The following is a 25,397-nucleotide window of genomic DNA, read 5'->3' on the forward strand; positions in this document are numbered from 1 at the left end:
CACTATGTTTGAAATTTGCTCCTTCCAAATTTCTTCTAGAATCTTTTTTCCCACTCAAGACTCCTTTCTGGTCCCTAAAGCCTCATCCCTAAAGACTTTTTCTGAAGCCCCCCCCCCACATTAATTCCCACAATAATCATGCCTAAATATATCCATCTCTTTCTACATTTTAGAAATGTTCTATGTCTCATATTCATTATTTTGGATTCCAGGTTGATCTTGTATTGATGAGTTCCAAAGTTTTTTGAAGTTTTCACTCATAAATTATTTTCCTGGTCCCACTGTCTTTATTCTGCATCAGTTCATATGGGTCTTCCCAGATTCCTCTAAAATGGTTCATTTTATTATTCCTTATTGCATAATAATATTATATTACATTCAGATATTACAATGTTATTTTATTGTTCACCAATAAGTGGATATTGTCAGTTTGCAATTTTGGGCTACAATAAAAACTATTATAAATATTTTTTGTACATATAGATCTTTTCCCTCTTTTTACATCCTCTTTGGGGGTAGTTGTGGTATAGTTGGATCAAGGGGTATATATGATCATTTTGGTAATTTTATGGACATAAATCCAAATTGCTTATTCTAGACCAATTCACAGCTCCACCTTTCTTGTATCTGTTTTTCCACAACCCCACTACCATTTGTCATGTTCCTCTTTTGTCATCTTTTGTTAGTCTAGTAGATGTGAGGGAGAACTTCAAAGTTTCTTTAAATTGTATTTTTCTAATTGTTAATTATTTAGAACATTTCCTCCCATATGTTTGCCAATGGGTTGCATTTTTTTTCTTTGAAAACTGTTCCCATTTTTTCAAAATCTTTCATATTATTTGGAGGAATGATTCTTGATCTTATGAATTTGGATCTATTCCTTATATATCTTGGAAATAAGATATTTATCAAAAAAGATATATAATATCAAATAAGATATTTGCATTTGTCAATGCAAAGATTTTCCCCAGTTACCTATTTTACTTCTAATTTTTGCTATAGTAGGTTTGTAATAATCATATAATAAAAATGATCCATTTTAACATGTGTGATCCCATCATTTTTTAGTTACAAACTCTTCTGCTAATTATAAATTTAAAAAAATAATTTGTTCCTTCCCTCTCAATTTATTTCTGATGTGAACTTCTATATCTTAGTCATATACCCGTTTGAAGCTTTTCAAAAATGTGTATTGGGAGGTATTTATCTAACCCTAATTTTGACTAGACTGTTGACCAGTTTTCCTACATGTTTTTATCAGTGAGCCCTTCTCCCAGTAACTTTAGTCTTTGTATTTATCAAACATATTTTTTGTTTTCCTCTGGAAATTGTTTTTTGCTTTTTTTTTTAATCCTAACCAAAGCCTAGTTGTGGTATCTTGCATTTAAGAGTAGGCACTTAATACATATTTGTTAACCTAAATGAGTTAAAAATTTATAGAATCTCGGGGTTGAAAAGGGCTAACATCTTTCAAATTTATTTTTGATAAAAAAATCTCCAGGTAACAATTTGGACTCTCCTCCTGGACTTTCTTTTTTCTTCTACATTTTCCCTTACCCCACTCCTTTCACTTTCCTGTTTTCAGTTTCCTTGCAAGCTCTGTAAGTGCAGGCATTATCTTTTTTCTCTGCAGGCTTTGGTATTACTAGCACTTAGCACTGTGTCTAACACATAGTAAATGCTTAATAAATGCTTATTGACTTAAGGCACCCACTACTTCCCAGGCTACCATTTTCTATTTTGGAGAGCTCTAATTATTAGGAAGTTTTTCCTTATCAATCTGCCTCTTCACAATTTCTAACAACTGGTCCTGATGCTACTCTTTAAGCAACACAAAGTATTTTCTATAAGGCAGATTTTCAAATACTTGAATATTGCTGTCATTTTCCTCTATTTTCTCTTCTCTAACTTAAACATACCAATTTCTTTCAACCATTTCTCATATAATGATATCTTCAGGCCCATCACAATCTTCTGAACATTTTATCAACAAACTTAATCAAAGTTCTTCCTAAACTATGGCATCCAGAATATAACTCATTATTCCATATGCTGTCTGACCAGGAAAGAATATACCAGGACTATTATTTCCTAAGGTTGAATTAGCTTTCCAAAGCTGTCATTTCTCATTGTTACTCATATTGAGCTTGAAATCCATTAAAATCCCTAGATCTTTCTTTTTAGATGAACTGCTTTCTAACCACAAGTTCCCTATCTGACACTTCTTAAATTGATTTCTGAACCCAAATGTAAGGCTTCAATTTCATCTCTATTGAATTTTTTTTAATCTTGCCCAGTGGTACCATACTCATAGAAAACTGGTTTGTAGCAGTAATTGGACTGTGGGCTTTAAGAAGTCCACGGGCTTCATGTTTGACATATCTCTTCTAGTTTATCAAGATCTGTTGAATTCTTACTATGTTCCCTTGAGAGTCATCTATCCTTGAAATTTTGTGTCACCTATAAAATTGATAAATACCCCATCTCTACCTTTTTCCAAATCGTGAACAAGGTCCATGCAGAGATTCAAAGAATCCTCCATAGGAAACTTCATTTCAAGTTCTTATTGAATTATTAATAACTATTTTGGGGTCCAGCCATTCATACAGTTATGACTTGATCTAACTATATTTTTGTCTCTACTATATCATTCTATTTTTCCCCCATAAGAATGACATGAGAGACAGATTGCTAAAATTCAGGAAGATATATGTGTTAATTCAAGTCTAGTAAGCACTATAAAAAGGCAGCCTGGCCTGACTTATTTTTGATATAGCCATATTGGCTCATTGAGAGCTTTTCCTACATGTTCAAAAGGAATATGTTGTAGAATTTTGCTAGGAGTTGATATCAAGTTCATTGGTCTACATAGATTTGTTTTTTACCTTTAAAAAAAAATTAGAACATTTGTTCTTCCTCAATCCTGATTTGATTGATTTAGAATATCTAGTTTAAACATCATAAAGTCAGTTGACTTTAAATAATTTGTTCCTTTTTAAAAATTATGTATATATATATACATATATATATATATACATATCTTACATATAATACTTAAAAAGATATAGATTCTGATTTACTAAGTCCTTAGATTCTGGTGGCTATCCATATTAGACAAATATGCCATGTAATATTAATTCTCAGTTTGTTGCTTTTAAAGAAAATAACTTGTTCTTAGATGGTAACTACATTTTATACTAGGATGGGATCCATTAGCATTTTGAACTTTTGAAATGGTCTTAATTTTTGCAAGCAAAACTCAACATGAGTATACTGAAGATTGTAACTACAAAAATTAATTCTTATTCTTCTTCTTTTTTTTTTTTCCCCCTGAGGCCATTGGGGTTAAGTGACGTGCCCAGGGACACACAGCTAGGAAGTATTAAGTGTCTGAGGTCAAATTTGAACTCAGGTTCTCCTGACTTCAATTAGGACTTCCTGGTCCCCTATCCACTGCACCCCAAATTAATTATTCTTATAAATAATGAAAATAAATCACTTATCCCACAGTCAAAAGAGAAGTCATAACTTCATAAAATTGCCACTTTTTCTTTATTTATTTAAAACTTTTCTTCTCTCACAGAATGCAGTGTGATCATAGTGTTTAGTTTATTCCATTATTGTGAATGTGCCAACTTAACAAGAAAATAGGTTGTGTAGGAACTGCAGAAGTCCCATGCTTTTTTTCATAGGGAATATGCTGCAGAGGAAACACTATAAAAATTTTAGGCAACGGACATGATTCAAAAATCTCTTCCTCCAAGGGCAAATCACTTAACTACCAGGGGTCCAATTTCTTCATCTATAAAGGTGATATTGGCTAATCTTTAAAATCTTTTCCAACTCTGAGGCTATAGTCTTAACATTTTAAAATGGTGAACTGCACACCATCAGGAGTCTGTCATAATCAATAATTTGTAAAAGTGTCGAATATTAGATTTTCAAGGTCCTTCCAAGGTCATATGGTCTAGGCCTTACCTGAAGTGCCTATCTTCCTCTGAATTTACCTCATCCTTAATAACTATCAATTGTTTTATTGTTAATAACAAATGGAAGCCATATTATTTTTATGCCATATTGCCTTGCAAATAAATCAAGTACCTAAAATAAGATCTCTTTGAGGGTTTTAAAAAAGTACATAAAGATACACTGAAAAATAGTATCAATTATAGACTATGCTTTGAATTTTAAATAAACTAGATTTGAATGAGGAGGAAGGTGGTATGTTACCCAAAATAGAAGAATCTTGGAACTTAAGCTCTATAGGTTTATGTTTTTTAAATTCTCAAGTTATTAAAAAAAAATAACATGTGGAAAAATAGCAACAGAGTGTCTCAAATAGATGATTAAAATTATAGATCACAATCCAGAAACACCATGATGTTGTAACTATAGTGGCTGGAGGGGATATGTCCTATGACATTGGGATAGGAAATAACTTCCCAACCATATATTCCCAATAATTGTGAAGCATGTGACTTTTTTTTTTTTTTTTTTTTTTGTCTCTCTTCACAGGTATGAGAAAAATCTTGTGTTTGCCCAGCGCTGGGGGATTCGAAAAGGGATGATAATGGGATTATTTACTGGATACATGTGGTGCATCATTTTCATGAGTTATTCATTAGCCTTCTGGTATGGCTCAAAGCTTGTCCTGGATGAAGGTGAATATTCACCAGGAACTCTTCTACAGGTACTTTTGAGTCCAGTGACATTTCATTTCATTTTGGACTGATTTCTCAGGAAAGTCCGCTGTTTACTCCCTTACTTTCTGAGCAAGGAAAGCATCACTTATTTGATAGTGTTTAATTTTGTCCATCTGCATAATCAAGATATGCTTCTGCATTTTATGGGGAATGATCTTGAATTGACTGGATCAAAAGTTTAATGATTTGCAATTAGCCAGAGTTTTTATAGCTATAAAACAATGGTTGTTTGAGTGCAGTCCAGAAGATAATATGCCATGAAAATGAAAAACCAGCCATGTCTTCAGCTGAAAATTAGCTGGCTCATATAATTGAGCTATATTATAGCATATACTAATAGGTGTAATTGTGCAACATAATAGCTTATTAAGTATCAAGCCAATAATATCCTCAACTGAGCAGGTAATGTAAATATATATTATTGGCCATGTTGATCTTATATAGGAAGTTCCATAGCTACTGCATTTCAGGATACATTTGAAGTTCGCCTTTCTAAAATAAGAGAATCAGCAAATTTGTCTTAAAAAGTAAGGAGAAATAGTACAGTTAGTTACTGATCATTGTAAATAATGACTCTTCCAATGTGATTGTACTGTTCAAATTTGCACTGCATATTTCCATTGTTCTGGGACCAATGAGCCTATTTTCCATAATTATATTCAAATAGTGTGAATTTTAATAAATGCAATCTAGTCAGGAGATTCACTATTTGCACTAATTTGTACCTAACTATAGTTCTTTGTTAAGGAATTCATAGAGTTCAATCAAATAAAATGCCACTCTTCCCTCCAAATACTCAGCATTCATAGACTCTTAGCAAAAATAAATAAATAAATAAAAATGCCCTGCACCAGAAATAGATTAGTTAGAAACAGAAGTGTGGGATTTATTGTTTTGCTATACTCACATTGTCTCAGAAAAGTGAACAGAATTTTAACTAGTTTCATTGTATATCTGAATCCAAAGTTTCTGATATATATTTTTGTAATAATGAAATGAATGCATAATAGACCTATGAGGTCATTAGCTTCTCTACTTGAAGAGCATATTAATGAATCATTTATTCTCTGATTTTTAAACAATATAAGTAGTTCCTTCCACAACTGACTCCCATTTGATATTCTGTCTAAAGATAAAACACATAGTAGATATTTGTGGCACAAATACTATTTTCTACAGGAAATCTCTCCCATATTGACCCACTCCTTCTGTGCCCTATGTTCTAATTGTTAATTTTTATCCCCTTAATCTTAGCTTTTTCTGCCTTCCTGTTGCTACCTTTTAAACCTTGTGATGTTGTATTGGATGGAGGGAGAAGAAGATAAATATAACATGCTATAAGCAATGTGATCTTGTAGTAAATAGAATAAATAGGAAAACCTGAGTGCAGATTTTGCCTCATATACTTGGGTAACTGTGTGGCCCTAGACAAGTCACTTAATCTTTATCTAGCTGTTATTCATAGCACTTCCCTTATTACTTTAAGGTATGTGAAGATCAAATGAGATAAAGTTTGCTAAACCTTAAATCCCTACATAATAATGATGATGGCCAAAGTTATCTATTACTAAATCTTTATAACATTCACAATTATTATCAGAGGATCATAGATTTAGAGTTGGAAGACAAGCTTGTTGTCATCTCATTCAACATTCTTCATTTACTAATGAGGATATTGAAATTGAAGAAGTATGGTCACTTAGCCAGTGGTACATAACTAGTACTTGGAAATCCAGGCCCTGTGATTCTGAATTGAATGCTCTTTTCACAATGCTATAACGGTTGCTTTTACATCATCAAATGTTACGGGGCTGCTAGACTGAAGGAAAAGGCAACTAAATGAAATAGGAAGCTTCTCTAATACCCATGAAGATCCTCTCCAGACCCTCTGAAGTAACTCTAAGTGGGCCAATTTCTTTTCATTAGATCAAATACAATTATTTATTGGGTTCTAAGACCATGAACTCTCCTTTCTTTTTCTTTTAATTGAAGATTCCATTTCCTTTCTTATCCAACTATTATTTTTTTTTGTTTTTGTTTTAAATTAGATTCCAAGCTTTGCATTGCTTATCTTTCTTTAAGTGTCTCAGAGATGTTGACTTCTTAACTCAATGAATCTCTAACTGGTGAAATTGAATTGCTAATAGCTAAGAAGAGAGGAAATAGAAAGTTTGGAAAATAAAAGCTAACTTGGTCTCTGAAGGAAGGGTAATCTCAAAATAACTTGCAAGTGAAATTTGTCTTTGGCTAGGTCTTATCTCCCTCTTTGTTCTTCTCTTCCTGAAATCTCCTCTTACCAGTCCCTTAGGAGCCCTGTGTCCTCCTGCTGCTTTGAGAAGGCTGACTAAAGTCCCCATTATGGTATTACTTTTAGCTTTGATTTTCCCAGAGTCCCATGCTCCTTTCCTTAGCCTCACATCAAAACCTGATATAACCTCACATTCCTTTGGTATAGACTGCAACAGCTGGGAAGCATTTTTAAGAACTATGTGGTAGTTAAGCCATAAACCTGTAATGTCTAGAGCTAATGAAGTAGAAATTACTGGACTGTTTTGAGTTCTTCCAAGCTACAATGTGGCTAGGTTTGACTAGAAAAGTGAGGGATCAATTTAGCAGGTTTCAGAGAATGAGCAAGAGTGCCTCTAAGAAAGGTCAAATTTAGCCAGGCCAGAAATGGAGCTGATCAAAGAACTAGGAACTGACCATTAGAAAGATTGGACATGTGTGTAGTCACTGCATTTCTAGCCTCAACAAGATGAGAATGTCTAGTCTCAAAGAACCCCAGCCCATTTATACCCCTACCTTTCCCTATCGAAATGGTTGTTTAGACATGATTTCCTGATTCTATATTTGTAAATTTGATTTTAAGTGTAGAACTGAATATTTCTCTCTAATTCAAATCATACCATCATTCTAGAGTACTGAGAGCTTACTCACACTAGAATCTTATGTGCAATATGTTAGCTCTTTCACTAATATTCATGCCATATATAAACTGTAAGGATGTCATCTATGTCACTGATGAAAATATCGAACTGTATATACAACCAAAGATTGTGTCACTTTGTGTCATTAGATATTTCCCTCTAAATTGGCATTAATCAACTATGGCTCTCTGGAGTATGTCATTAAGTCAGTTCTAAATTCATTTAAAAGTAAAACCATCTAGGTCATATCTCTCTTTATTTTAAGCATAGTGCTAAAGACTGTCATATAATTTGAAATCTAAGTATATATCTTTATATTACATATATATTATATGTATTACATATGTATTATATATCTACATATAAATATATAGAATATATTACATATTCTATAACTGTAGTCTAGTTACTTTATTTAAAAAAAGAAAAATGTCATTAATTTTATAGAATTTATTCTTGGTAAAAGGCCGTACTGACTTTTAGTAACTTTATATTCAATGCTCAAATAAACCTGTGACCTTATAGATATGGAGATTCCTTTTATCAATATAGCTTGAACCTTATTCATGGCTTCCCTTCTTGTATCACTCTTATAAAAATCATATAATCAATCTTACAGTATCTTGGGGACATTGATCATGTTTTTTTTTTTTTGTTTTTTTTTTAAACATTGCCAAGATATTAAAAGAACCCACTACTCTTAAAGGACAATTAAAAACAAATCCCAGAACTATTCTCAGATAACATTTTTCTAGCCAACTGCTTACTTTATATAAATGCCTTTCCCATCTGATTCTCTAACCTTCAACCAAAAGTAAAGATGGGACATACCTCCCAATTTCCCACACAACAAGGTCTTCCGTTATTTCCTCCTTCTTCCTGCCATGTCTACATAATATTTAAAAATGCTTGCTATGTTCCTTTTGGATATAGCATTTGTGCAAACATAAATCACCAGAATACTTGAGTTTCTAATGTCACTGTACCCCCTAGTAATGCCTGACTATGTAGCCTAGACTATCCTTGAATGAAAAAAGGGGCTGACAAAGCCTGAGTAAGAGCTGAAGTCATAGATTAGCCACTATTGCCATGTCTAGATAGTTTCCTTAATCTAGTCAATACATGTTGCAGTCTCTCTTATCTTAAAAAAAAAAAAAAAAAAAAAGCAACTTGCCTTGAATCTGCCACCACCTCAAGCCGTCAGTATGTATTTCTCTTCTTCACTCTTGATCTTTCAGAAAGGGTAATTTATAATGACTTCTCCTATAACTCCACCTAGTCATACCTCAGACCCTGGAAATCTGACTTCTAACTATTGAAATTCTTCCTCAAAAGTCACTAAAACTCTTAATTGACAAATCCACTTTTTTTTATTCAGTAATTATCTTAGAATTCTCTGAAACTTTCAGATTATACATTACTTATTCCTGGATAATTTATCTTTCCTTGGCTTCCTGATTCTCTTGCCTCTCTGATTGTTCTTTCTTAGTCTCCTTCCACAGTTCATCATCTTCCCATTTCTGAGACTGTTGTTTAAATATTTCATCCCACTTCTCTCCTCTCTATCATATTTTCTTTGGTGATTTCATTTGTTCTTGCAGGTTCAATGATCATTACTATGTAAGAAGCTATATGGCTTTCCATACTTAGTTTTAACTCCCCAATTTGCTGAACACCTCTCTATATACTGAAACCTCAAACTCAACATGGCCAAAGTTGAGTTTATCATAACTCCCAATAGCCTTTGCTACTTTCCTAATTCCCTATTTCTTTTGAGGGATCTACTAATCTTCTAGTTACCCTTAAATCATGGAGTCATTTTGCTGCTTTCCTCTGCCAACTCCACAATCAATGAACTTAAAAAAGCATTTATTAAGCACCAACTATATGTCAAGCACTAGGTTAATTTTTGGGGTTTTTCCCCCCAAATTATCTCTTATATTCTTTCTCTCCATTCCATTCATATTGACATTAGTATAGTTTATGACCCCATCATTTCTTATCTGGGCTATTATTATAATGACCTCCTAATTTGTCTTTGTCTCTATTCTTGTTCTTCCTTAATCAATCCCCTACCTTCAATATTGTTAACCTACAAATGTCATCATGTGACTCTCTTACTCAAAAACCCTTATAACAGAATATCTTAATTTGGGATCAGTGAACTTAAAAAAAAAAACTGTTTGATTTTAATTGTTTTTTTTTTCTTTTTTTAAATTGAAGCTCTTTATTTTCAAATTAAATACATATATAAATTTTGACATTCACTCCTACAAAATTCTATGTTCTAATTTTTTTCCCTTCCTTCCCCTACCCCCTATCCTAGTAGGCAAATGATATAATATGTGTTAAACATGTGCAATTCCTCTATACATATTTCCACAAATATTATGCTGCACCAGAAAAATCAGATCAAAAAGAAAAAAATGAGAAAGAAAACAAAATGCAAGCAAACAACAACATAAAAACAGTGAAAATACTATGTTGTGGTCCACATTCAATTCCCACTATCCTCTCTGTGTGTGCAGATGGCTTTCTTCATCACAAGACCATTGGAACTGGACTGAGTCATCTCATTGTTGACAAGAGCCATGCCATCAGAACTGATAATCATATAATCTTGCTGTGTATAATGATCTCCTGGTTCTGCTCATTTCACTTACCATCAGTTCACGTGAGTCTCTCCAGGTCTCTCTGAAATCATCCTGCTGGTCATTTCTTTTAGAACAATAATATTCCATAACATTCTTATACCATAACTTGTTCAACCATTCTCCAAGTGATAGACATCCACAAGTTTCCAGTTTCTTGTCCCTACAAAAAGGGCTGCCACAAACATTTTGGTACATATGGGTGTCTTTCCCTCCTTTATGATCTCTTTAGGATACAAGCTCAGTAGAAACACTGCTGGATCAAAGGGTATGCACAGTTTGTTAGCCCTTTGTGCATAACTCCAAATTGCTCTCCAGAATGGCTGAATCAGTTCACAACCCCACCAACAATTTTCCCACATCCACTCCAACATTCATCATTATATTTATATTTTCCTGTCATTTTAGCCAACCTGAGAGGTGTGTAGTAGCACCTTAAAGTTGTCTTAATTTGCATTCTCTGATCAAAAATGATTTAGAGCACCTTTTCATATGACTAGAAATGGTTCTTCTTTCCTTTTTTTTTGTTTTAATTTCTTCATCTGAAAATTGCTTAGTTCATATCCTCTGACCATTTATCAATTTGAGAGTGGTTTGAATTCTTATAAATTTGAATCAATTCTCTATGTATTTTAGGAATGAGGTCTTTATCAGAACCCTTGAATGTAAAAAATTTCCCCCAGTTTATTGTGTCCCTTCTAATTTTTCTGTATTGGTTTTGTTTGTACAAAAACTTATAAGCTTAATATAATCAAAATTATTCATTTTGCATTCAATAATGTACTCCAGTTCTTTGGTCACAGATTCCTTCCTTTTCCAACAATCTCAGAGGTAAATTATTCTTTGTTTTTGTTTTTCTAATTTGCTTATAAAATCACTTTTTATGTCTAAATCATGAACCTGTTTCAATCTTATCTTAGTATAGAGTATTAGGTGTGGATCAATGCCTAGTTTCTGCCATACCAATTTCCATTTTCCCAGTAGTTTTTGTCAAATAGTGAGTTCTTATCTCAAAAGCTGGGGTTTTGGGGTTTATAAAACACTAGATTACTGTAGTCATTGACTATTTTTTTTTCTTTTTCTGAGGCAACTGGGATTAAGTGACTTGTCTGGGGTCACACAGCTAGGAAGTGTTAAGTGTCTGAGATCAAATTTGAACTCAGGTCCTCCTGACTTCAGGGTTGGTGCTTTGCACTGTACCACCTAGCTGTCCCAGTTATCAACTATTTTATCCTTTGAGCTAATCAATTATTCTATTTCTTAGCCAGTACCAAATGGTTTTGATGACTGCTGCTTTACAATATAGTTTTAGGTCTGGTAAGGTAAGCCACAATCATTTGCATTTTGTTTTATTAATTCTCTTGAAATTCTTGATCTTTTGTTCTTCCAGATGACTTTTGTTATTTTTTCTAGTTCTGTGTAGTAATTTCTTGGGAATTTGATTGGTATGGCACTGATTAAGTATATTAATTTAGATAGTATTGTCATTTTTATTATATTAGCCTGGCCTACCCCTGTGCATTTGACTGTTTCCCAAAAGATTAGATCTGACTTTGTTTGTGTGGAAAGTGTTTTGTATTCATATGGTTTTTGATTTTGCCTTGGCAGGTAGACTTACAAATATTTTTATATTATCTATAGTCATTTTAAATGGAATTTCTCTTTGTATCTCTTCCTATTGGACTTTGTTGGTAATATATAAAAATGCTGATGATTTATGTGCTGGAATTTTGCTACAATTGTAAATTGTTTTAGTTGATTCTCTAGGATTCTCTAAGTATAGCATCTTATCATCTGCAAAGAGAGATAATTTTGTTTCCTCTTTACTTATTCTAATTCCTTTAATCTCTTTTATTTCTCATTGCCAAAGCTAATTGAGTAGTAATGGTGATAGTGGGCAATCTTATTTCACTCCTGATCTTATTGGGATGGTTCTAGTTTGTCCTCATTACATATGATGCTTTCTGATGGTTTTACGTAGATACTATTGATCATTTTAAGGAAAACTCCATTTATTCCTATATTCTCTCTGGTGTTTTTTAATAATAATGAATGTTGAATTTTGTCAAATGCTTTTTCTGCATCTATTGAGATAATCATATGATTTTTGTCAGTTTGGTTATTGATATAGTCAAGTATGCTGCATTCCTGATATAAATCCTATTTGATCATGGTGTATTATCCTGGAGATAATTTGCTGTAATCTCTTTGCTAATATTTTATTTAAGATTTTTGCATCAATATGCATTAGGGAAATTGGTCTATAATTTTCTTTCTCTGTTTTGACCCTGTCTGGTTTAAGTATCAGCACCATGTCTGTGTAATAAAAAGAATTTAGTAGGATTCCTTCTTTCCCTATTTTTCCAAAGAATTTGTATGATATTGGAATTAACTGTTCTTTAAATGTTTGGTAGAATTCACAAGTAAATCTCTTGGCCCTGGAGATTTTTTCTTAGGGACTTGATTAATAGCTTGTTCAATTTCTTTTTCTAAAATGAGATTATTTAAGTAATTTGTTTCCTCCTCTGTTAGTCTGGGCAATATATTTTTTTGTAAATATAGATCCAGTTCACTTAGATGATCATATTTATTGACATACAGTTGGGCAGAATACTTCCTAATTATTGCTCCAATTTCCTCTACATTGGTGGAAAGTTCATCCTTTTAATTTTTGAAACAACAATTTAATTTTCTTTTTTCCTTTTTCTGATCAAATTAAGTAAAGGTTTATCTTTTTTTTTTTTTTTTCATAAAACTAGCTCTTAGTTTTACTTATGAGTCCAATAGTTTTTTTACTTTCAAATTTATTAATCTTCCCTTTTATTTTCAGAATTTCAAATTTGGCATTAACTTGAGGGGGGGTTTAATTTGTTATTTTTCTAGCTTTTTTATTTACATGATCAATGAATTGATCTTTTCTTTCTCTATTTTGTGCAAGTAAGCATGTAGAGATAAAAAATTCCCCTAAGAACTTCTTTGGCCACATCCCACATATTTTGGTGTTTTCTCATTATTGTCATTCTCTTGGATGAAATTATTGATTGTGTCTGTGATTTATTGTTTTATCCACTAATTAGATTACTTAAGATCTAATTAGGATCGGATTATTTAGTTTCCAATTAATTTTTGGTCTATTTTTCCCTGGCTCTTTACATGTGATTCTTATTGCATCATGATTTGAAAAAGATAAATTTATTATCTCTGCCTTTCTGCATTTGATTTTGAGGTTTTTATGCCCTTATATATGGTCAATTTTGTATAGGTTCCATAAACTGCCAAGAAACAAAAGTATACTCATTTCTGTCTCTATTCAATTTTTTCCAAAACTCTATCATACCTAGCTTTTCTAAAATTCTATTTATCTCATTAACTTCTTTCTTATTTATTTTATGGCTCAATTTATCTAGTTCTGAGAGAGCAAGCTTGAGATCCTCCACTAGTATAGTTTTGCTGTCTATTTCTTCTTGCAGCTCTCAACTTCTTCTCCAGGTATTTGGATGCTCTACCACTAAGTGCATATATGTTTAGTATTGATATTATTTCTATTATCTATGGTACCCTTTAGCAAGATATAGTTTCCTTCTTTATCTATTTTAATAAGATCAATTTTTGCTTTTGCTTGAACTGAGATCAGGATGGCTATCCCTGATTTTTTTTTACTTCACCTGAAGCATAATAGATTATGCTCCAGCCTTTTCCCTTTATTCAGTAAGTATCACTTTGCTTTAAATATGTTTCTTGTAAACAACATATTGTAGGATTCTGGCTTTTAATCCAATCTGCTATCCACTTCTGTTTTATGGGAGAGTTTATCCCATTCACATTCACAGCTAAAATGATTAATTCTGTAGTTCCTGTCATTTACTCCAAATAGTGCTTTTCTCTTTCCTTTCCCTCTTTCCCTCCTCTCCAGTATTTTGCTTCTGACCACTACCTACTTCCAATAGCCCTCCCCCTTTACAGTCCCTCCCCCTTTCTTATATCTTTCCCCTACTATTTCTGTATTCACTATTATTAGCCTCCCTCTTTCCTTTCTCCTTTCCCCTCCCATTTCACTATGGGGTGGGACAAGTTTCTTGGTGAAGTTAAATTTGTCTCATATTCGCTCTTTGAGCCACATATGAGAGTAAGATTCATGCAATGTTCATCCCCTCAAATATAATAAATAGGTCATTGCCTCTTCATGAAAGGTAATTTCTCTCATTTTACCTCCACTTTATTCTTTTTCCAGTACAATAGCATTTCTACCTCTATTGTGATAATTACATTATCACAATAAAATAAAATTATACCTGCAGTCTCTAAAGTATAGCCATAACAGTGATATAGTTCTGAAGAATTCTTTCCTTTTTATCTTTTCATGTTTATCTTGAGTTCTGTATTTGGAATCAAATTTTTTGTTCAGCTCCGATCTTTTCAACAGACATAAATGAAAAGTATCATTGAATGTCCATCTTTTTCTCTGAAAGATAATGCTCAATTTTTCTGGATAATTAATTCTTGGCTACAATCCAACTTCCTTTGCCTTTTAGAGTATCAAATTTCAGTCCCTTCAATCCTTTGAGATGGAAGCTGCTAGGTCCTGGGTAATCCTGATTGTGGCTTCTCAGTATTTGAATTATTTCTTTTTGACTGCTTGAAATATTTTTCCTTGATCTGATAATTCTGAAATTTAGCTATGATATTTTTTGAAGTTTACATTTTGGGTTCTCTTTCAGGAGGAGACTAATGAATTGTTTCAATAGCTATTTTACCTTCTGGTTCTAGGACATCAGTGCACTTTTCCTTGATTATTTTCTGAAAGATGATGTTGAGGCTCCTTTTTTCAACATGGTTTTCAGAAGTCCAATAATCTTTAGATTATCTCTCCTATACCTATTTTCTTGGTGATCTGTTTTTACAATGAGGTATTTTACATTTTCTTCTATTTTTTTTTCTTTTTTTTTTTCTTTTTGGTTTTATTTAATTGATTCTTGATGTCTCATTGACTTATTCATTTCCATTTGTTTAGTTCTAATTTTTAATGGTTTATTTCCTTCAGTTACCTTTTTTTAGCTCCTTTTATATTTAGCCAATTTAATTTTTAAATGAGTTGTTTTGTTCAATGGATTTTTTCCCCCATTTCACAAATTATGTTTTTCAAGGAGTTTTTTTTTTCTTTTTTCATTTTGTCAAGTCTATTTTGTAAGGAGTTATTTACTTTTTTCATTTCACTAAATATATTTTTAAGGCGTTTTCTTCAGATAATCTCTGTGTTTCCTTTTCCAAACCCTCTTGCAAATTTTTTTATTTCCTTTCATCATTTTTCTTCTAGTTTTCTTATAAAAAAATCCCTTTAGAATTCTTCCAAGAAAGTCTTGTGAGATGGGAACCAACTCATATATCATCCTTTGTGCTTTATCTGGAGATGATCTGGTTTTAGTGTGCTCAGGGTTTGAAATCTGTTCTCTCTCTTCATAAAAACTATCTTTGGTCATAGTTCTTGCTTTTTTGTTCATTTTTTCTTTACAAGTTTAATGTCTGCTTTTAGGGCAAAGGCGAGATTGTCCTAGCTTCCTCTACAGGTGACAGTGGCTGTGCTGGGTCAGTGCTGATTAACTTCTAGTCCTGGGTGGGTGTGGCCACATTTTGCTTATTCTGGGTTCAGGGGCTCACTATTTGCCTTTTGCATTTGTGTTGAATGTCTTACAGATAATCTGCTGATCTCCTGGCTTACAACCAGGAGAGAGTAGCCAACACTGCTATAGATTCCTCCCATTATATTCCCCAGCATATGGGGCCCATACTGCCTGAACTATGCTCCTGCTCAGTTCTTTCCTCTATGCTGATTAAAACAGATATTTTCTTCAGTTCTTTCAAAATATCTTCTGCTGGAAATTTGTTAACACTCCAAATATTTGTGGGTTTTGTCACTCCAAAACCAGTTCAGAGGCCTGATTTGGTATTGATCTGAGGGACATCAAGGAGAGCTCAGATAAAGATGCGTGTCCTCTCTGCCATCTTGGTCTGCTCCCATGTTGATTTTAACTATATTTCAACATAATAGATTTTCTTTGTAATTCTGTGGCTTTCTAAAACTTTATTTTTTGAATTTAAAAACATTATTCTGAAAAAAGATCTATCAGGTTCAACAGATTATCAAAAGAATTCATGGATAAAGAACTTTCCAAATGTGAGTGATCTTCAATATTTCAAATTTTCCAAAAATACTGTCTTTTTCCAATATTATCTAGTTTGTACCATGCTTTTTTGGTGAAATAGCACAGAGTTTTGGGTCAGGCAGGCCAAGATTTAAATCTAGTTTCTAATATGTTTCAATTCATGACCAAAGATGAAACATTTTTATGAGAATCCATTTTGGTTATCTGATGATGGCACCTAGGTTAATGAGAGTTTTATAAGAATTAAATAAGATAATGTATCTAAAAGCACATTGCACATTATTTGTGCATATATAATTTCCCCCAATGGTGTACAAATTCCCTAAGGACAGACACTGTGGTATTTTTTCATGTACCCTAGTGCTTATTTTAGTGTCATTGTATACAGAAAACCCTTAATAAATTGAAATGCTACTGCTAGCTCTATACCCAAAAGAGCTAAAAAAAAATAAGGGGAAAAAAAGTTGTATGTAAACAAAAATACTTAGAGCATCTTTTTTTTTTTTTTTTTTTTTTTTTTGTGGCAAAAACTGGAAATCAAAGGAATGGCTATCATTTGAGAAATAGCCAAATAATTTGTGATATATGAATGTGATGGAATACTATTGTACTATAAGAAATGTGCAAGTGAATATTTCAGAGACAAGGAAATACTTATACAAATAGGTGCCAAGAAAAGTAACCAGGATGGGAAGGACAAGATATGCTATAAAATATAGTTTTGAAGACTTTTATAAACTGATGAATAAAATGAGCAAACCAGGAGAACAATGCATTCAATAACAACACCACTGTAAAGATAAATAATTTTTAAAAGTATAAAAATTTTGATAAACCCAAGATCCCCACTTATGGGATAAGAACTTAGTATGTGAAAAAAAATTGTTGGGAAAATTGGAAAACAGTAAGGCAGAAACTAGGCAATGACTGACACCAAAATAAGGTCGAAATCAGTTCATGTTTTAGATGTAAAGAGTGATAATATAAACAAATCAGAAGAGCAAAGCATAGTCTATCTCTCAAATCTATGGAGAAGGAAGCAATTTGTGGCAAAGAAGACTTAGAGTACAGTATGAAATGCAAACTGGAAAATTTTAATTATATTAAATTAAAAATTTTTGTACAAACAAAATTAATACATACAAGATTAGAAAGGAAGAAGAAAACTGGGGGAAAAACTTTATATCCAAGGGTCTGATAAAGGCCTCATTTCTAAAATATAGAGAATTGACTCAAATCTATGAGAATTCCAGCCATTCTCCAACTGATAAATGGTCAAAGAATATGAACAGTTTTCAGATGAAGAAAGTAAAACCATTTCTAGTCATATGAAAAAATTCTCTAAATCACTATTATAGGTCAGAGAAATGCAAATTAAGAGAACTCTGAAGTACCACTACATACCTCGAGGATTGGCTAAGATGACAGGATAAGATAATGATGAATATTGGAGGGGATGTGAGAAAACTGGGACACTAATATATTGTTGATGGACTTGTGAATTGATCCAGCTACTTTGGAGAGCAATTTGGAGCTACACCCAAAGGGCTATCAAACTGTGCATACCCTTTGATCCAGCAGCATCTCTACTGGACCTTTATCCCAAAGAGATTATATAAAAGGGAAAAGGACCTACATGTGCCAACATGTTTTTAGCAGCCTTTTTTGGTAGTGGCAAAAATCTGGAAACTCAGTACATGCCCATCATTTGAGGAATGGCTAAATAAATTATGGTATATGAATATTATGGAATGGTATTGTTCTATAAGAAATGATCAGCAGGATGATTTCAGAAAGTCCTGGAGAGACTTACATAAACTGATGCTAAAAGAAGGAAGTAGAACCAAGAGAACATTGTACAAAGCATTTCCAACAAAATGATGTGATGATCAATTTTGATGGATGTTGCTCTTTATAACATTGAGGTGACTTAAGCAAATTCCAATAGACAAGATGAGACAGCACCTACATCCAGAAAGAGGACTATGGGGATTGAATGTGGATCACAACATAGTGTTTTCACCTTTTCTTGTTTCTTTCTTGCTTTTTTTTTTCTTTCTCATTTTTCCCATTTTGATCTGCTTTTTCTTGTGCAGCATGATCAATGTGGAAATATGTATATAAAAAAGTATAAGAATTCTGATCAATGCAATAAAATTAGCAACGATTCCAGAGGTCCAATAATTAACTATTAATAATTAACCTTTTGACAGAAAATGAGACATATACTTACATATCTATCTATCTATCTATCTATACACAAACATGTAGGTGTATTATATATGTACATATACATATGTAAACACACATGCATTTATACATAGCAAATGAGAGAATTATTTTATTGTATGATAAATATATGTTACAAATAACTTCTTTTTCTTTTTTTAATGGAGTGGGGGATGGAGGGAAAGAAATAGATTGTTATTAATTTAAAAAAATTTAAATGGGGAAGCTGTCATGAATGTGGAATATTACATGAATTTTCAGATGAGACCATTGTATTAATGAAATGGAAATTATTAAAAAATGTTTGCAAAGCAAAAACAAAACATTAATCATTTTAAAAGGAAAAAAAATACCCATTGTATTATAAAATAGATTCTAAACCTTAGTAACTTTTGGGGGAGGAGGGTTGATATCTCTAGAGATGATTCTAGATTATTAGAATTAATGTTGAATTGAATTAAATTGATTTTATTCCTCTCCTTGTACCTACCTTTGTAGCAGTAATAACTAATATGGATTAAAGACCAAATTTTTCTCAAGCATCATTTTAAAAATCATTCATATTGTTAGCCAAATTAGCACTCCAACATTCTAGAGAATATGTCTATCTAGTTCCTGCTTTATTAGTCCCTTATGAGACCTGCTTTGCAAAAAGTGTGAATGATACTTGTGAAATTTTAGAGGAAAAATAGAATATGCTCTTATAGTTTCCTAGAACTTAGCATACATTTTTCAGACTGCCAGGGTGGAATATCACTAGCAATCTTATAATATTAGTAATCGTTTGGATGATCTTAAGGATTTTTCAAACATATAGAAAGTCCAATATATATAAATTGATGGATAATTATTGTAACATATCTTTCACGTATCAGGTTTTCTTTGGAGTCTTGGTAGGAGCTTTAAACCTTGGTCAGGCATCACCTTGTCTGGAAGTTTTTGCCACAGGGCGAGCTGCAGCTGCCAATATCTTTGAGACAATAGACCGGGTATGTATTAACTAACTCACAGTTTTAAAACTAATACAATAACAACCAATATTCATATAATCCTCTTAATGTTAGTAAAGTGCTTTATATCTTATCTCATTTGATTCTGAGAGATGCTATCATCTCATTTTTACAAGTAGAGAAACTGAGGCCAGGAGAGGCTATGTGATTTACCCATGTCAATATAGCTAGTGTCAATCAGTAAATCAACAAATGTTTATCAACTATCTCTTATGTTCCAGGAACTGTGCTAAATGCTGGGCATACAAATAAAATAATTAAAAAACAAAAACAAAAAAACAATGTCTGTTTTCAAAGAATTCACACTACAATGGAGAAGATCACCTGCCAATAATTATATACAAATGAGATAATGACATATACATTCTGGATAAATTGGAAATAATCAACAGAAAGAAAACACTAGCATTTAGGGGAATGGGGAAATGTTTCTTACAGAAATGAGATTTTAGCTGGAACTTAAAGGAAGCTAGAAGACAGAGAAGGGCAGAAATCTTCCCTTTGTCTTCATATTCCTCAAATCTTGTACAATTTGAGACATTGAATTTAAGATGTCTATGACACATCCAAGTTGATGTGGCCAATAGGCAGCTGGAGACTGAGACTGGAAGTCAGGAAGGAGGTTAGGGGTGAATAAGTAGATCCAGGAATCATCTGCATAGAAATGATAATTGAATTTCTGGGAGCTGATGAGATCACTAAGTGAAATGAAGTTTAGGAAGAAGGTAGGTACACCTAGGACAATGCCTTTGAAGATAACTACTGTTAGTAGAAGCAACCTGAGTGAAAATCCAGCAAAGATTAGGAAATGATCAGATATGTCAGAATGAGATAAGAATAACAAAGAAAAGTAGATGATCAACAGTATCAAAGACTTCAGAGAGATCATAATGGTGAGAACTGAGAAAATGTCATATGTATAAATTATATAAAATAACAAAAAATATAAATACTTAGTAATTAAGAGATCTTTGGTAACTTTGGAGGGAGAAATTTTAATTCAATGTTGAGGTTGGAAGCCAGACTTCAGAGAGTTAAGAAGTTAAGAAGAAAGTGAGTGAGAGGAGACATAGTGGAAGTATAGAAGGATGACCTTCTTTAGGAGTACCATCACAAAAGAGGCAAGAGAAATGAGACAATAGCTAGCAGGAATCAAGTGAGGCATTTCGATATTGTTGGGGGGGTTTATGAATAGGGAGATAACAGTATGTTTGTAGGCAATAGAGTACCAATCAGGTGACAAGGAGAAATATATTATCTTATTTGTGACTCACAAATGATTTGCTCAGTCAGGGTCACAGAGTTAATGTCTAAGGCAGAATTCAAACTTAGATTCTGCCATCTTATATTACCATCTTCATGGTGAAATAAGATTGAATGAAACCAGAGACTCTTCTCTATTGACCCTCACCAACACTAAGTTAAGGACAGTGGAATTCAATTCATTTCAGAAAGAGAACTCCAAAGTTTTTTTCTTTTTAAAAAAATATTAATTTTATTTTTTAACATTCAGTTAAATTTTTTTTTTCAATTTCAAATTCTTTCCATTCCTCCAGTCTCTCCACCACCCATTGAAAAGGCAAACAATATGATACCCATTATATGTGTGAAGTCATACAAAACATATTTTCAGATTAGCTGTGTTACAAAAGAAAAGAAAGCAAAGAAAAATAAAGTAAATAAAGTATGCTTCAATATATACACATTGACTCCAGTAGTTTTCTGCTAAACTATGTCAGGAAATATCAAAAAATTAAAATGAAAGTAGTTGATAGGTTATCTAGCCTGTGTGCTTCTAGAGGAAGGAACCTGGTAAAGCTCCTTCTTTGGTGGATAGGCCCCTCCAAGTAGACTGTTTTGAGGGCATATTCTACCCAAGGCAAAAGTAGAAATAAACTCATATCCCAAGATAATTCAGGGGATTTGAGGGACCACTGGACAGGGGATTTTTTTTTTTCAAATGGTAAATACAAAGTCAGTTGGAGAGTTTGGATAAACCCTTAAGTTCCTACTTTTTGATCATTTAACCTTGTCTATTCTGCTTCAGAAACCAATTATTGATTGTTTATCAGAAGATGGTTACAAGCTGGATAGACTGAAGGGTGAAATTCAATTCCACAATGTGACCTTCCATTATCCTTCAAGGCCTGATGTCAAGGTAATTATCCTCTGATGACAAATATTGTTTATTAATATATGACATTCTTCTTGTTTGATTAATAATTTCTAAGGTCCCATAATAAGGCTGATTCCCTCAAAGTCTGGGAGTGAGGTGATTTATTGGCAACTTTCTGGAAATGATCTTAAGGATTGTGTAATTGCTCCCTCTGGTTACTCATTACCACATTCTTCTGTGTTCTCCATTTTGTGCACGTGCCTTAGTCAAGCCCATGAGTATGTTCCTGAAACTAGTCACGCAGGTCATGTCATTCTATTGGCATGTGACCAAATGAGATATACAGTGTTCAGAAAGAAAAGCTTCATCTCTCAGCACCCTGGGATTCCAGAAAAGTGCCATTATATTGGGTGTGTGAGATGGCAAAAAGATGCATCTACCGCCTCTACTTTTTTATTGGTAGGGCAGATTCACAATGACTTCCAGGTCATGCATTTTCCAGTAATGGGCAAGTTTCGCTGAGTTACAATGCTGCCATAAAACAGATTTAGGGATGGTCTAACACCCTTTAATGAGAGTTTCCCTATCTTACACAATAAGTTTTCAAGACAATGACTCTTCAATCAAGATCCTTTCAAGCCATACTAGTTAAACTTTGTACTTCTTTATTACTAGAGGAATTCTAACTGTATTTCTCCTCTTTGCCCTACATTGAATTCTCCTTCACTGGCATGGCCTGGTATGCACGCATGATTTAGCACTTACTATATACAAAGTATTGGGCTATGGGTTAAGGAACATAAAAAAGAAAATTATCATAATAGATATAGCTACAAATAAGGACATGATCTTAGATTGTATAGACCACATAAAAATATACACAGCTGCCATCAGAGTGTGTAATTTACATGATATTTTCAGAATTTATTACATGAATATTTAAAGGATTTGTTTTAATCTTATGTGTAAATGTAAGTACATATAAATAAATAATAATTAATTTTAGATACTTGTGATGGAAGAGCAACTTCATTGTCATTTATCAATGAATATTTTGGAATGAGAATTCAATCATTATATTTCTTTGTAGACTTCTTTTCCAAAGGCTTATTACTTATATCATTAAACAGAATCTTCTTTGACTGAAACTATTAAAACATGAGCATATATATATGCATACATATATATATGCACATTTATACATATATATGTATATGTGTACATATAAATATGTATGTGTGTATATATTCATACATACATATATATTAGGTAGGATTATTTATCTGGTATGAAAAGAAATATTGATAAAATTTAACCATATTTTAAAATCCTCGAACATTTTTACTTACTGAAGACTATCATCAATAACATTTTTTGTTTAACATTCTCCTAAATTTGAATGATTGGCTTAACATAAATGTAATTATGATTGTTGTACTTTAATGTAGACACTAACCAAAATCTAATTTTAAAACATAAGTATACAAATTCCCTAATATATGCTGACAACCCGCAAATTAGAAGATTATTTTTCTAAGACAATTTGTCTTCTTAATGTTTTGTTTGCTTAAAAAAAATTCTGACACCTTTTGAAGCTTTTGTAAAACATAACTCCTTTTTTAAAAAAATTAATGACAAGTATCAACAATAATAGCATAATACTCCACTAAATTAATATTTTATGTATTAATAGCAGTCATCAATTAAATAAGCAACTAGATTAAATTCAAATGTGAATTCTGGCACAATCCAATATCAATAAATGTGCGTGTATATGTGTATGTGTATGTGTAGGTGCATGTCTATGTGTGTATGTTATGTGCATATATAGATGCAAGAGCGAATAAGTTGTTTATCCTACCTCTTTGTGTGATATTTGTTGTAAAGTTATCTACATTTTTTTTTTCTTCAGATTTTAGATAACCTTAGCATGGTAATAAAATCTGGAGAAACAACCGCTTTTGTAGGATCCAGTGGAGCTGGAAAAAGCACAGCAATACAACTGATTCAGAGATTCTATGATCCCAGTGAAGGCATGGTGAGTTTATTTAGGAAATCCCTTCTGTGTATGTCAAAACTTGAATGCTTTGACCACAATAGTTATAGTCTACACTGGAACTGTGTCTACACTCACTCCTGATTCAAGCATTTTGACTACACTTTCTGAATAGGAACGACCTGTTTGAATTAGTGTTTGAATTGTATTTGGACAAATTTATTTAATGATTTGTTCAGTCAAAATGACCCAATCTGTTATCCATGTAAATGAGGCCCAAAACTTTGACCACTTCATTCTGAACCTGAGCTTCTTTTGACATTTTGTTGTCAGCCTCTTTTGTTTGTTTTTACATGAATTGTTTACCTAAATTACAGATGCTCAAAATGTATTAGACAGGAACATTAAAACTTAAACTCCTTAGAATTAGACACAGCATAAAGTAGCATATAGAGAGCTGGCTTTTCACTCAGAAAGAACTGGATGCAAGTTTTTCCATTGGTTATGTTACACCAGGCAAGTCTTTAACTTCTCAGTAGCCTATGCAAATCTCTAAGGTTATAAAATGCAAAACAGTTAGTGATCTTCATTGCTAGAGGACAGGTTCTCAACATCAACCTAATGTCAATGAAATAAATCACAGGTCCGGGAGCCCAAAAATACCTATGAGTTATTTTATAAAGGGCAACTAGGAAGTACAGTTGATAGGGTACCTGGCCTGGTATCAGGAAGATCTGAGTTCAACAAACACCTCCTAGCTGTGTGACACTGAGCAAATCACTTCTCCTTTTTTGCTTCAGTTTAATTTATAAAATAAGCTGGAGAAGAAAATGATAAATCTTCTTAATATTTTTGCTAAGAAAACCCCAAAATAGGGTTATAAAGAGCCAGATATGACTGAACAACAAAAATTTACATAGATTTTTAAAGAAAGTTTCAGTTACAGATTGGGGATGATTCTTAATTATTAATAATAAGTATTTTCCACCAAAGTTTATACAAGATCCAAAATTTAGCTTTATATATGTCACAGAATTAAAGAACCATGATTTTCACAGTTAAATACACTCTCGGGGCACATTTAATCCAGATTACACCTGAACAAGAATCTTCTTTACGACTGACTACTGAGGATCTGCTTGTAGATCTCTTAGGAGGGGGAAACCACATTTCCAAAGGCAGCCCATTCCCTTTTTGGAGAGCTATAATAATGGCCATGAGCTCTCTTTATATCAAGCTTACGTTGGCCACTTTGTCAACTTCTACTCATTGCTTCTAATTTGGTAGTCTGGGGCTAAGCAAATGAAATCTAATCTCTTTTCTCATTCCTGCCTTTCAAAAGTCTGGAGGATAATTATCATGTCCATCTCTCAGGTTTCTTTGCTCCAGTCTTACTTTCTCCAGTCCATTCAAATGATTCTCATTTGGCATAAATTCGAGACCCTGCTCTGGACACTCTCCAGCCTAACTGGCTGAAAGCCTAGCTGGAAGCAGAAAGTCATGTTGGCAGACATAGTCTGCTTGACACATTGGAACACATATTATTGATGCTTCTGTGAAATTCCTTGTGCTGTCACACTCTAGAGAACTGCATTATTTTGACA

The 25,397-nt window shown here is 32.8% G+C and overlaps 1 protein-coding gene across 1 annotated transcript in view; it reads left to right on the forward strand.

The window, feature by feature from the left end:
• Positions 1-25,397, forward strand: part of ABCB11 (ATP binding cassette subfamily B member 11) — a 126,179-nt gene that overhangs the window by 44,285 nt on the left and 56,497 nt on the right. The window contains exons 10-13 of the mRNA XM_074302212.1: positions 4,516-4,690; positions 19,547-19,660; positions 21,729-21,839; positions 23,710-23,835. Coding sequence (XP_074158313.1) covers positions 4,516-4,690; positions 19,547-19,660; positions 21,729-21,839; positions 23,710-23,835 — 526 coding nt within the window. The remainder of the gene's footprint in view (positions 1-4,515; positions 4,691-19,546; positions 19,661-21,728; positions 21,840-23,709; positions 23,836-25,397) is intronic.

The sequence above is a fragment of the Sminthopsis crassicaudata genome, chromosome 3, assembly GCF_048593235.1.
Source record: "Sminthopsis crassicaudata isolate SCR6 chromosome 3, ASM4859323v1, whole genome shotgun sequence".
In the NCBI taxonomy this organism is placed as follows: Eukaryota; Metazoa; Chordata; class Mammalia; order Dasyuromorphia; family Dasyuridae; genus Sminthopsis; species Sminthopsis crassicaudata.